The sequence below is a fragment of the Pseudonaja textilis genome, chromosome Z (genome assembly GCF_049901715.1).
Source record: "Pseudonaja textilis isolate UNSWEBS1 chromosome Z, rPseTex1.2, whole genome shotgun sequence".
NCBI lineage: Eukaryota > Metazoa > Chordata > Lepidosauria > Squamata > Elapidae > Pseudonaja > Pseudonaja textilis.
In genome coordinates this window covers 19,873,159-19,888,481 of record NC_142008.1, presented here as the reverse complement: position 1 = coordinate 19,888,481, position 15,323 = coordinate 19,873,159, and the positions used below count along the sequence as shown (strand labels likewise).

Here is a 15,323-nt window from a genome sequence, read left to right as displayed (position 1 = left end):
CCTGATGGTACCTTACCAAGAAAGGTCTATTCTAACTCTACACAAATTTTAATATATAACATGTCCTGGGAGCTCCCTGGACCGAGCAGGTTCAACTGCCTACATTTTAGAAATAAACCTAAATTTCTGCAGATGTTTCTTACAAAAGAAATGTGCAGTATATTTTGAAATATGGCTTGGGGAAAGGATATAATGAAGCATGCTTTTTCCCATGAGATGAAACATTGGCTTAGTTTAGATATTTGTGAGGAATTGAATATGATTATAAATTTGTTTCTTCTTTCACATTTTTAAACTATAATTCTCCAATGAGCTAAAATGAAACAAGAATGGGTAAAGCAATGAAAGTGAAATCAAAGTACAAGCAGCTATAAATACAAAGCCTAAAAGTGGAAAATGAAATATCTAAGATGAAAAAAGAAAATATATGTATGTGGGCCTTAATAAGCTTGTACTAGAATAGCAGTTCTCAAAGTATAGCCTGGGGACCCATGGTGGTCTCTGGAATATTTTGGGGTTCTATGGAGTCAAATATTTTGAAATTTCTCAGTTTTAATTTCTAATAAAATAGCTATGACCCACATAAACCAAAGCTCTTTTAAAATTGCAAACGGGTCCTGAGATCAAAATATTTGAGAAGCACTGCACAAGAAAGCGACTCTACAGCTTTTTAACTCATGACTTTTGTTAAAGGAATTCAGATAAGGAGTTTCATTATGACTTTTCTGTCTGGGTAAGTAAATATGGTAGGAGACATTTCATAAAATCTTGTAAATGCTTCCCAGCAGTTTGCTAAAATTCATTTATTTATCCATGGATTGATTGGCTGTTCTTAGAGCTCACTTTAATGCTTTTTCAGGGCATTTCCTGAGGGCAAATAGGTTGTTCTCTGCAAATCACGCAAGAGTGTGTAGGTTTTATTCCAGTTATTGAATAAGGTCAATGCAGCCTTTCTTACTTTTTTTTTCCAGGCCACCCAAGCAATATTATTATATTAAGTATTTAGTAACAAACAAACACTTGTGTTACAGTTTTAGTTGCAAAATTTTGTTTTGTATATGCAAGGATATAGCAAATTTTTATAGGACTGATTGGAATTAGTTAGATTTTAGAGTCACAGTTTTAGAAATCTGGTATATTGATTTCATCATCACCATATTCAAATCAAATCAAAATCTTTATTTCAGTTATTGACCAGCATAACATTACACAATAAAACCAACAATTTGATTAGAATAACATAGGAACATCAGGAACACTGGGCTTGAATTAAAGTTCAATGAGATGACAAGCAAGACCAAATCTTTGCTCTACTAAAACTATAACTCTTAGAACTAAAATAATCATTCTTATTAGTACTGATATTATAGTTTTGTAATTCTCATTAAATCTATACTTCTGGCTATAATCTGGTGGTTAGACTTAAGACACCTAAGTACAGAAGAAAGTCTTACATTTACAATTCCCATAATTATGAAGTATCTCTTTCTCTAATATTATAGAGGATATTCAAGCAAATATTGAGAGCCAGTTTGGCTTAGTGGTTAAAGCCTCAAACTCCCACCAAAGCTGGAAAATGAGTTCTAGTCCTGCTTTAGCTAGCTGGGTAATCTTGGGCCAATCACCTTCTTTCAGCCCAACTGACCTCATAGGGTAGTTATGGGGAAAAAGGGGGTGGAAAGAGTATAGTGGATATGTTTGTTCCCTTGAGTTATTTGTAAAAATAATAAAGAACAGAATAATAAAATAATGAGTAGTTTGAATGACATGGTGGCCTGTAGATATAAGAAAATATTAGCATACTATACAGTGGTGTGTTTCAAATTTTATTACTACTAGTTCTGTGGATGTGGCATGGGTTAGTCTGTGTGACCTGGCTTGGTGGGCGTGGCAGGGGAAGGATTCTGTAAAATCCCCATTCCATCCCACTCGTGGAGGAAGGATACTGAAAAATCTCCATTCCCTCCCCATCCCACTAACCTGTTTTCCAGCTCCGTTCTCCTGGGCAGGACAACAAAAGAAGACCCAGCCGATCAGCTGGGACTCAGGAGGCGGAGAAGAGATGGGGCGGGGCCAGTCAGAGGTGGGATTTGCCAGTTCTCCGAACTACTCAAAATGTCCACTACCGGTTCTCCAGAACTGGTCAGAACCTGCTGAATACCACCTCTGAGTTGATCCAAAAGAATATCTCCAAAGTCTGGAAAAGAGTCATTGGCCTAATTTTCTGAATGGTGCTGGCACTAGCAAGATATAATAGCTATTATCACATATTTGACTTAACCCTTTACATAAAGTATGAAGTTCCTTCGGCTCCTGGTGATAAATCCTGGTTCCAAAACATGGTCATTGGTAAAGTTTTCACAAGGTATATCTGGATAAGAAATGCTGTAGAGTTTGACGTTCTATTCTAGCCCATAGGGTCTGTAGCAAGAGGGGCAACCTTAACATTAGGATTGAAGTTCTAGCTTTTAACATGTTTGCATGTGTGACACACTAAAAAACAAACAAACCCTGTATTGGAGCTTCAATTGCTACATTGTGGCTGCCATTGATGTTTTAGACCGTGTTCCATGACCACTTTCCTAATAAAGGTCTGAACCATCTTCAGCTGGCTATTAAAACACCAGGAAAACAGGGATGGAAAACTTATGGCCCAGACCTTGCTCAACTATAGCCTCTAATTTCTATATGTTGACTGCTGTGAAATGTAATTCAGCAATACATCCGGGTAACCATAAATTCTGTAATCATGAACTGAACTACTTGTGAGTTGGTTTCCTTTTGTTATTTTCTGTCTTAGATAATAGAATAGCTTTGTGACTGCAGAATTACATTATAAACATTAATACATATTGCCAACTGATTCAAGATAATGTTCAGAAGGTATACTTATGATCTAATCTAAATAGCAAAATTATGACCAAGAACATTTTGTACCAACTGACAAGTAATTAAATAGAAATGTTTCACACTGTTTTCAACAGAAACGTCAATAACCAAGGTTAATATCCATACAAGCTGGAAAATGACTATAGCAAAGGCAGGGTTATTTCATAAAGAACAAACACTTAATCCAAATCTCTGTGTCAAACCTTGAACAAAATAACATTAGGGCTGCACATAATTATCTAAATGCTTTTGTCATTCAGTTCTATTCAACAGTTTGATTCAAATTTTACATATTTACAATAGACCCATTAAATAAGAGAGGTATAAGTTAGTTATTTATAACTTAAGACTGAATGATTTAAATGGCAAAAATGATTCAGATTAAAGTTTATAAGTAAAATGAGTTCCAAACTGGTGTTTAGATACAAGTGCTGGAAATTTCTGGAATCAAAGAAGTGCCCTTAGGCCATTGAATCCCATTGCTTGCCCAATATAGGAATCTCAATTAAAGTATTCATGACAGATTGTTGTCAGGCTCCTACATTTTCAGTGAAGGGAAATTACTATTCATTTGAACAATTGGTTCTGCTAACATTCAATCTAAAGTGGTCTTTTTTTTTTAACTTAAATCCATTACACCATGGAAGGTCATCAGGAATCAAAGGTTTTCAGAGAGACCTTGATGTTTTCAGTGTACTTCACCAGCTAAACTTTATAGATCCATTATTAGTTTTCAATTTAGATAAATCTGTTACAATCATTTACAAGTTGTCTCCTAGCTGAATGACTCCAAAGTTTAATATGTGTGGTTACAATTGAAAATAGTTCTGGAAATTGCTCTTGGTCAGCAGATAGGTAGAAAAACTTTTAATTGGGACAGAGGAATAAAGGTAGAGGTCTCCAAACTTGGCAACTGTAAGACTTGTGGACTTCAACTCCCAAAATTCTCCAGCCAGCATAGCTAGGAGCATAGCTAGGAGTTGAACTCCACAAGTCTTAAAGTTGTCAAGTTTGGGAACTCCTAATTAAAGGTATAGTATCAGAGGTGGTATTCAGCAGGTTCTGATCAGTTCTGGAGAACCAGTAGTGGAAATTTTGAGTAGTTCGGAGAACTGGCAAATACCACCTCTGACTGGCCCCGCTCCCACCTCTGCCTCCGAAGTCCCAGATGATTGGCTGGGTTTTCTTTTGTTGCCTTGCACAGAAGAACGGAACAGGTTAGTGGGGTGTGGAGGGAATGGGATTTTGCAGTACCCTTCCCCTGCCATGCCTGTCCCACAAAGCCACACCACTCCCAGCAAGCCATGCCCACAGAACCAGTAATATTTTTGTTTAAATCCCACCACTGGATCTACCTTCCTTTTGAAGTTAAATAAGTAGTAAGTGAACAAATGTCCTTTACAGTTACCCAATCTTTGAAATTAACTTCCAGTAAGATGCCTAAAACTAAATCAAATGTCTTTCTTTGTCACTCTTTTTATTTGACTGAGCTTTTCATGCATGTCAACTAGCAAGGTATTCTTTTAAAAAACTGAACGTTTTTATTGCTACTTTTATTGTTGTATTTTTCTCCTCTCCTTGTTTTATTTTCATTGTTATTTATAGTTTTGTCCTTTCTTTTATTTATTGTTATTTTCTAAACTGCTCTGAAAGGTTGTTAGCTAAAGCACAGCTTATACCATTTCAGTAAATAAAATAAACCAAACCTAGCACTGTCTGCAAAAATTTATATTGTAGTTCCACACCTTTATTACAAAATTACCCTATGGCAATCAGTTTGCAACTTCTCTGTTTCTATTTCAGCCCATCTTCTTTTATATTTTGTGCTGCTTTTCTGACTCAAAATTAGCTTCTTAGGTTTAGTAAAAAGCAACCTAAGTTATATATAAAGAAGGGTTGGTTGTAATATTGAAGCACTGATTTTATAGATTTTAGCCTGGTCTACTATGTGACCAAGCTACACTTTTAGTTTTACTCACTAAACCCTTTTTAAACAAAGCCTGTGGTTTAGTGTAATATGTGAACCCTTTTTCTATATGCAGGATTAAACAAAAAGTAAGGGCTTCTAAATTCTTCCTCTGCTTACTACTTTAGATCTTCCTACATTACTTTTACCAAGTTATTTCCAGAACTCAAGGTCAGAAGAAAATCCTTCAGCTGAAAATGGAGGCATTTATTTATTTTTTATTTATTGTTAAGATTTATAAGGATGCCTAACTTAGCTGTGACTCTGGGCAGCAGTAATGCTGCTCTTCATTTTTATACAACTACAAGCTCAAACTCTTCCTTTTGATATAACTTAGGCATTGCTGTAATTTGAGCCAAGCTTTTACCCAAAAAATAAATAACAAAATACTGGTCTGTATTGCCATAGACTGACAGCTAACCATTATCTTTCAGAAGCTTCCATTGTTATTCCTTCTTTTTGAGAAAATAGTCTTATGAAATAATAAGTACTGAAATCCAAAGAGTTTACTTCAAAGTTAATTAACACTTCTGTGTGAACAAATAATTTTCTTTTATTCTGGAGTAGGACTGGGATAGATATGAGAAGCTGAAATGCAATGAGTTCTCACTTAATACGAACCTGATAATAGGTATTAAATGTGTCAAGGATTTAGAAACCCAATTAAAACTGGCTGTTGTATCCATCCATGTGTTCTTGGGAAGTCATTCACCAATTTTCAAGCCAGCTAGATATCTAAGCCAAATGACAGTTCTCAAATTCAGAAAGTTCTAATTCTGGCAAGATTTAACCTCCCCCTCCCCAAAGATATCCTTGAGAAGAAACTAAACCCCATTTAAATGAGTATCCCATTTAAGACTTTGTCAGGATGAAGACGTGCTGAAATATCCATCCACAATTCTTTTATAATGCTCCTATTAGAGAAATGGTTGGTTTCAGTTAATAATGCTTCACCTCTTCAGGTGTATATACTACCATCGTGTATTTTATTTATGTTGCTTTTATCTGATCAGTATGGTCTTATTTCTGTTAAGTTTTTGTTTTACTATTTCACTGGCTTATGTTAGAGCAGGTAGCACACACCGATCGAAAACTTTCTCTTCAGGCATAAGGGAATGTTGTTGTCATGCCCCTGGTGGAGACTGACTCTGAGGAAGAGGAGGAACAGCCAACAGGGAGTGGGAGTGTGGCTCCAGAGGTGGTGGAGGAGGCTGGGGAAGGGTAGAGGCCGGCTGAACAGTCAGAAGAGGATCCAGGCCCATCCCCTATCCATCCTAGGTCACGCAGGGAGGAGAGGATCAGGGAAAAGCGAGGTCTACTCAAGAGGAGATTACCATGATCCTCCTCGTGGCTTGCAGCTGGGAACTATGTATATAAGTTTGTAACTACGCAGTTAGAATTGCTGGAGTCAAAGTTTAGTGTTTACTTTGAAAGTGGTTTATCTTTGCTGGGGTTCTTCCCATGGACTCTCCTTAGTTATTTTCCTGGAGTTTATGATTAGTTATCTTGGCTTGCTTGGGAACTCTCGTCAATGCGGTTTGTTTTGGTTTTCTTTTTGCCTCATTATTTACTTCTGTGACTTTAAACTGTGCCTAATAAAACAGTGAAGTTAAGTTGAAGGTCTTACCAGACTTTAATGTATGTTTTGGGTTTTGGATTATTTTCAGAGACTATGGGTCATCACAATATCACACCTTGACCATACTAGTTTATAATTATTGGGTTTTACCACAGTTTTATTTCCTGTATTACACTTCATTTTCTTTCTGCTTCTGAGCTGAGAAGGATTTGTCTTGTTTTCTTTAAAGTTAATATTGTCTGTTTATTCTTGAGTATGTACTGATTTTCATAGACTTTAAGAAAATAATAGGTTTAGAAGGTACTTCTAAGAAGACGAGAACTTCAGAGAAATTCTCACAGACAGAACATAGTGATATTACATTTATTCAATTACAACTGGATGGTTATCTCTCCAGCTGTCCTGAGTCTGTCTGGATATAGCATTTCAAATTAAATCCCCCCAAAAAATATTGGAAGGAAGTCCTTTAACTTTTCGGTAGTAGTTCTGTAGTCAGTGCTAGACAGAATCCTTTGTTGAGAAATATTCAGAGAAGAACAATCTCTTCTTTCCTTGAAGAGATTCAAAGAATTCACTCATCTAATTTGGTACGTTGTTTGCAAAGATCCTGCAAAGCAGAACTGTCTTCAGAGAATGGGAAGCCAGAATGGCAGCATTGATCATTTAGTTGTGTCTGCCAATTTGAATTCTTCAAAAACCCACTCTCCACCCAAGGACGTCTTTGCTACAAAATCATTAAAAATTATACCTGACAATCAGATCTATATAAACCAGATTTTCATTGCTTTCTGTTCCTTGCTGTCTGATGTCTGAAAGCCACAAAGTAATACATCAATAGTGTTGTCTACTAACATTTATAATGGGTTTGTGCAAGACGTTTGAGGAAGTCCAGGTAAAAAAAATAGACTGCTCAACTCTAGCTAGTACTATACTTTATTTACAGCTCTAGTAAGAGAATCTTGAAAGCCTGGCTAAAGTTTTTCCTTCCCTTCTTCCCTGCATCCTTTTTATACTCTAGTACAGTGTTCCTCAACCTGGCTGGGAAGTTCTGGTAGTTAAAGTCCAGACATATTAAACTTGGCAAGATTTAGTAACATTGTTCTAATGAATTAGAAAAGCATGATTATTATTCTTTTTCTTATACCTTAATTTTGTCCCAAGCTTAAAATAAGCTTTTTCTTATCTATTCCCTTACTTTTCCAATGTCATCTCCTTGGCTTTTTCCAATTTGAAATCAATATCCCTACCACTAATTTTCCATAACAATACATACATTTGAACCATTAAAGGTATTTATGCCAATCTATTCCTAACTGCATTATTATATGTATAGAACATGCACAGTCCTTAATGGTTTTCTTCTACCATATGTGCAACCATTTGTCAAGACAATATGGAAATATTTTGACAATTCTGACAAGCTTCATTGCACTGATGAAGCTGCTTGGTTTGTCAGCCTTTGGGAAATGGCAATGCCCAAAGACAGCTGCAGCATTTCAACAAAGATATATTTAATGATTCTCCTGGGTGGAAGAAATGCAGATTTCTTCCTAGCACAAGAAGCTGTTAAGCAGTCCTAGCAGAAATAACTGGCTTACAACATGAGTGCATAACCCTTGGGGAGCAACCATTCTGTTTCTATTTCTCCTCCATCACCATTGCTTTCTACACTGAATTAGTCAATGCTGATTGCTCTGATGATGTAGGAGAAAGGCAGTGCAAGAGAAGCCATAGAAATAGCTTTTTATGTTTGTAATTCAGCACTCCATACCTCAACATTCTGCAAGCCAAAATGGTGGAAAGAATTAAAGGAGATGCCAGAGAGGGAATTGTACATCCTAAAGCAACCTTTCCTTTTAGCTTATTCATGATGATTTTTCAATAAAGCAAGATAATCAATTATTGAAAATTGATCTACATTTATAGTTGCAGTACTTCCATTATGGCATCACCCTCTGAATGCACGTCATCATTGAAATTTCTGCAATGAAAAAATGGATCTTTGTTCCTAAATGGTTCTAAAACTCAGTATCAAATAGCCCCTCAGTTATAAGCGTCTAAACCCTGGGCATACAATAACTATAATTAATCACACAAATGTTTTTTGGTTAGATATTTTTTCTGGATTGAGAGCATCTTCATTCATGGGGCTGGTGTATCTTAGAGGATGTGTGTGTTTCTTTGCAATGAATATTACATATAGTAATAACATCAGTATTGATATTTATTGTCTAGCCAACATTTGTGCAATAACTTTCACTTGTATTAATTATGAAGGCACAACCAAATACTATGTTCTGATATAATGGTCAAAGACTGTAATAGAGTTTGCGTAACTGTGTTTTGAAATGATTCATAGTCAGTGGACTTTATTTCTCTGTTGGTTATTAGATTTTCTACTTTGCCTTTTGTTTTTGTTTTTTCAACAATCAGGGTGGTTTAGAAATACAAAACATGGACCAAAACAACTTTGACAAACCAAGATTTGGTTTAAAATTAAATACAGAAAAATATTAACTAGGAAAATCCTGGCATAAAATAAGTACTTTAACATCTTCTTAAATATTGGGAGGTCAAAACTATGGTCCTAAAATGCATTCGATAATCTGGAAGCCACAAAGGAGAAAATCCTTGTGGAAGATGGGTACCTCCTGGCATCAGGAAATCTTCAGAAGGACTTTTTCTTCGGGTCTAAATAGCTGAGGAAGTTCTTAGCAGGAGCAGTTCCATAGACAGTCAGACACCATTTCTGCTCCTTGAACATTGTTCAACTGGATAGCCACTGATTTTTTTTTTAACCAACCATAACTTCCAGACACTTTTTAAACATAGACCCATGTATCACTCATGAGGTTGAGTCATAGGAGGTTGCAACTGCAGGGCCATATTAAGACCAACTGCTGCCCTAAGTACAGCCCAGTAATGGTGCCCCTTGGTGGAACTGAAACTCTACACCATGAGATGGAAACAAATGTGATATTTGTTGATACCATCAAACAAAACTTTTAAACTTTAGTCACTCATCATGCCAAAGGTAACATTTTTAATAATGCAGATTAAAGTTGAATATAGCAGGGAAGGACAATTACCAAGAAAAAAAGCCAAGTAAAGTCAAGTGTGGTAGTGAAAGAGTTAAGGGGAAATGGGTAGAGGGGAAATTCTGTGGTGTCCCTCTTTCCTTGCTGCCCTCAGCATATGCTTCTGTTGCTTAATGGTTAATTAAGGGCTGGATAACTGTTGCTGGAAATAGTAGTGTAACACCCTAAGGTAATTGTACAGACACATTCCTTCCTATGGCTGTTTTTTTGACAATTTAGTGGCAAGTGGAAATCAAGAATCACTCCAAACTGCAAACATGTTCCTCATGGAAAATATGCTCTCATAAAAGCAGGACTCAGCCTATTCCAAGGGCCAACTTTTCTTTACCAACAGCACCTCTACCTTGTCTGGATTACTTTCATCCTCCACCCACCGCATCCATCTCATTATTGAAATTGCATGATATTTAAGAATACCGATTGCTTTCTTGCACTTACAAGATAAGGAGCAGAAGATCTGAGTATTGCCAGCATCTGGATAATTCTCTTTTCCAAAGTTCCAGATGGCCTCTCTCAGAAGTTTGATGTTAATGTCCAATTGTATTTACTGTCTGATAGTTAATGTGTTATTTATATGATTACTATAGTGGGATGTTGAAACAATAGTTTAAAAGCTCTGCTTAAACTCTGTAAATTCTGTCATGTCAATTAAGGATCTTTAATTGCCCCAAATGTTAATGAGATAATTAATGTGTTGCATTTAGCATTAAAATAATCAGAAGATATACAAGTTGACATGGAAAGTGAGAAATGAAACTCGAACATATCTGCAGTGCAAATTTCAGGAATACTTCTAAAGTGTACTGTATGTAGCATTATAATTCCTAATCAGAAGAGTGGGATATGTCCTGGAAAAACAACAACTATCATTTCTTCTAGGATACTGATGTTCATTACAGAAATTCAAGCAATAGAGAATGGATAACCCATATTGACTTTGAATAGTTTGGGGAGAAATTGTTACTTCTGCATCATTTTGAATTGTAAATGTGATGTCTATCTGAGGAGACTTAGCGTTAATTAAGAAAACTACTTAAAATAGAATCTACCAATTTATGCTGGATTTTATTGCCAGGATATTAGTATAGTTACTACTACAAGCATAAACAAATTAAAGAGAAAATAAGTCCCAGAGTGAGGAACATAGTTATAAGCAAACATAGTGCGACTGAAAGTAGTTTACATATCAATACTCACTTCTGGATTAATTGAAATGGAAATTGGATTGCAGGATAGGTACCAAAAATTATAAAGTATATTGAATATGTAGTGTGGTCTATCAGTATAATATTGGATTATGGACATTTGGATTTTTCTAATGTAAGTACAGGAAGTAAAGCTTTAAATTCTTGTGTCTGCTTTCTAGAGCATCAGGGCATCAGGACTTATTCTATTGGAGACTATCCTATTTGGATCACTGCTTCTTTATTTTCCGGTGAGTTGTGCTATTATTTCATTTATTTATTTAAAATATTTATAGTACCACACAAAAGAGTGTTATACCAAGTGACAATACATTGGAAAACAACAACAGCAACAACAACAAAAAACCAGTTAAAGCAATATAAACTGAATTTATTTTCATAGCATTTTATTTCTTCCTCTTTTATATTCTATTCTTAAAGTACTAAAGACGGGACATTAAGCTATACATCTGACTCACTACTTTCCCTTCCAATATTTCACAGATTAAAATTTGAAATACTTTTGTTCACTTATCTCCTCACCCAAAAGATTGCTGTCTGAGTATTTTTCCTTTATATAATATTAAAGACTTCTGTATTTTCTCTGTCTTCCCAATCCACTATCCACAACAGTAACTCCTTCTGGAATCACTGATTTTGTAATGGTTCTGAAGAACAAAGACTTATTACTAAATGAGACAGTGGCAAATATTTTTAAACAATAAAAAAAATATCATCAGGGATAGGGAAAATACTTGCAACACAGAGAAGTTGGCACATCCAAACAGCATCTGTCTACCGTGTACCATCATGATCATTGGGTAAAAATTCCATTTAGAATTGAATGTAAACATGTGGATATGATGCCCCAAAATATTGAAATTGTGGTCTAGAATGATTGTGTAAACATTTCATTAGAATTCTGAATTTAGTTGGCCTGACATTTAGAACATAGCAGTTCTGGTTAGAAATTGTTGAAAATATTTGTAGCTCAGGTTGTAGATTTTGGTAGGTGTCTGTTCTCTGAGCTCGCTGTTTAGCTCCTGAACATTTCATTACCAAACTGATAATATCTTTGACAGGGTTTTGGGGTGTTTTATTTGCTTGTCCTGGGTGTTTGGTTGGTCTTGTGATTGGTTGAATCACAGGACTGATTGGGTCACAAGGTGATTGAATGACAAGAATGGTTGAATCACAAGACTGTTTCTGGTCTTATGACCTTATGATTTCTGATTGATTGCTGTCAGGTGGAGAATTCGGTTGGTGAGAGAGCGATCAGTTCAGTCATCTGTTGATGGTTTGGATAGCCTACTTCCTTATTGGTTTGTACACTGGTTCTATTTATCACAGTGTCAAGATCAACTGATCACCCAGGACCTGTATAAATGAACAAGAGACTTCACCCAGAAATGCTGCTGAAGATATTACTTAGTTTGGCAACAAAACATCCAGGAGCTAAACATTTTTTAAAAAATATTATGGGATTTCTGTTCTTGTGCAGGAATCCATGAGGTTTAGAATTATTGTTTGTGGCAAATTTAGGCATCAATTATAATCCATAATGGATCCTTGGCATATTTATCTGTAAGATGGGCTAAGAAACCCATCATAACAGCATGACACAAATTTCACACCTTTCTATTTGTCATGTGATATCTTGATGCAAGTACAAAGAGATCAAGTATGCAATGTCATCACATGCTTTAAAATTTTGGCTCCAGCATAATGAGGCATGGATGGTTATAGTTCTTGGAGCCTTAAAACATTGATAGTCTTCCAAGTGTAGATACTTTTCTTGGGAAAAAAAATAGGAACATTTAGGATAAAATAAAGTTTTCTCATATTAGAAATGAAGTTTTCTTCCCTTTGGACTTTCTCTGTCCCATTTTTTTCTCCAGCATAGGCATTTTGCTGTTTCTGCTATCATTTAAGATTAACCATTGATTAAAATGTTCGTCTTTTTGTTTATTAAATGTACTTGCCACTCATCTTATTTCAAAGTGATTCTGGAGAGCTTACAGCATTAAAAACATAAAACCATGAAATAAATATTTCTAAAATGATAAAAATGGAGTAACAATCAAGATAAAACTATAGTTAAAAGATGTGGGGGGAGGGAGCTGTGTGCACAGGGAGGGGGATTGCTTCTTAATTCGTCAACTACCTCCAGTGTGGTGCTCACCCATTGGAGCCCCAAACTATCTGGAAGGGCCAGGTCAAGTTGAATACTTACACAAATAATAGTTAAAATTCACCACATTTATAGTTTAGTATAACAGCAAATTTTGCTTAATCAAAAATAAAATTCCAAGTTTCCAATCTTATCATGACTATTCCAAATAAGGAAATGCAGAAAATGCACAACTCTATAAAGATGTCAATTCGCTGTGCAATAGCTATGAAAAAAGCAATTTCATGCTAGAATTTATTAGGAAGGTATAGAAAATAAAATGGTCAATATTGTAATACCCTTACAGTATTCAATGCTGTGGTACACCTCCATCTGGATCACTGAATGTAATTCTGGTTGCCACATTTAAAAAAAAAAAAACTCTCTAGGACTTTCGGTGGCAAGGCAAGGACGAGTAGAGGTGCAGAAGCCTGTCTGTGGTTTCAGTTAATCTCTTTTTGCGGTTGGTACAAGCATCCTTAAAGGGTGCTTGAATCCCGGAGAAATTTGTGTTGGTGTGGGGGAAACTCGGGCTGCAGTGTGGGGAAGGCAACCCCCCTGCAGTGAAGAGGAAGCCCTCCAGAGCCCAACGAGCAAGAACAGCCTCCTATTAATGGAGGCTCCAAAGTCCGGACTGCCACCGATGTGAAAAGCAAGTAAGTGACAGTTTTTGAGATCGGTGGAGAAAAGGGTGGCAGAAAGAGTTTAGCAGTGGAGAGGAAGATTGGCAAGTTATAACCTTTCGTACTAGTGTCTGTCAGAAGCCTGAAAGGAAAGTGGCTAAAAAGCAGAGGCTAGACAAGCGTCGAAAAGGCGAAAAGGTCCAGCAGACCGAAGTGAAAGTATGGATTACAATGAATGAAAAGGGAAGTCTACGAGGTCAGGAAATTATTATTTGGAAAGAGTGAAAGTTGTGGAGAAGTTGGAACACTCTATTTGATTGTTACTCTGATAGACTTTTTTGGATAAACTTTATTAAAACAAAGACCGGAAGAGGAGTGAGGTTGACGGAGAAGTGACAGCGCGGCACTATATGAGATACTTAGAAACTCCGAAGTTATTGCAACAAAATATCGAATATCAACTGCTTAACAGATCCTTGGGAGAATTTTATTCCAACTGAGGAGGTGGTCATACTCAAGGAAATTAAGGAATTGAACTTAGGAACGCTTAAAAAAAAGAAGTAACTTGGAAGATTCGGAAGACACTGATTGACTGCAGTCATTATTCAGCGCTTTCTACCCCCCCACTTCCAGTGCATTTGAAGGAAAAGTTTTCAAACACAGAGACAGAGAACTAAAACCTGATCCTAAAACCTCTTCTTTCTATTGTTCTCCCTCTTTTTTTTGTATAAATTTGCTTAATTCTCTTCCCTTCTTTGTATTTACTTATTTTCCGGTGTTATGATGAACTATCTCTTTTTTTTCACCTTCTCCCTATAATGACTATAAATTTGTTTATTGAGGAAAGTAGAACTGACTGTTATATTAGATTATTAAATAACTGAATTAATTGATTTGATTAACTCATTAATAATAGGGATAGCTATATTTTGACTAGATATATAGGGAAAATAGTAAGAACATTAAGAATTATTTAATCAATAAGTATAAGACAATATTTAATATTCAATATCTTAATAGTATAATTTATTGTGTGATTATAATCAATCTATTGGGGAAGGAAATAATACTGTTTATGTGTAAGAATACTGGTGGCTAAGAATACTTAGAATATTTAATACTTAAAATAGGGTCAGATAAGTTTAGATAAGAATACATATATATTTACAATGTATACAAACTCATAAAACTTAAACTTGGTTAGATTTGATATACTATTTATTATATATATTTATCATATGGAATGTTACATAGTGCTATATAGTGTTGCATAAGAAGTTGAACATAGATCTCATAAAGTTATATACCTGATTTAGAATTAGGGTTAAAAATAACATTTATTCATATATTTCAGTAACCAGTTAAGAATACAGAATACAGCTACCTAGTAGATAGGTGGACTAAGCAATTAGACACTGGACAATTCTAATATAGGGGTTATAATACTGAATGGTAATTTGGGATAATATAATCAATATAATTCAACAACAGAAACAAATATTAAAAGAAATGACTTCTGCAACTACTACAGCTCTGAAAACTGGAAGGAAGGCTACCCCGACATTAACAACTACGTTGGCAACAGCTTTGCCCATGGTTCAAAAAACCATAGAAGAAATGCTACCAGTGGAAAAACAAGCTAATGTCTCGAATGTCAATATTCATGTCAATGTATATTCAATGTCAATATTGACAAAGCTACAAGAAATAATGATAAAAAATCATAATGAGACAAGAGCAGATATTAGTGAATTAAAAGAGAAGATGGGGAAATTAAAAGCAGAAATGAAAGTGGACATTTCTAAAGTAGAGAA

At 35.5% G+C, this 15,323-nt stretch overlaps 1 protein-coding gene across 2 annotated transcripts in view; it reads left to right on the top strand.

Moving 5' to 3' along the window:
- Positions 1-15,323, top strand: part of GPR158 (G protein-coupled receptor 158) — a 144,693-nt gene that overhangs the window by 91,732 nt on the left and 37,638 nt on the right. Inside the window, exon 5 of one of the 2 annotated variants that reach the window (XM_026710080.2) lies at positions 10,899-10,967. The exons of the other annotated variant lie outside the window; for it this stretch is intronic. Coding sequence (XP_026565865.2) covers positions 10,899-10,967 — 69 coding nt within the window. The remainder of the gene's footprint in view (positions 1-10,898; positions 10,968-15,323) is intronic. 2 annotated transcript variants of the gene reach the window in all.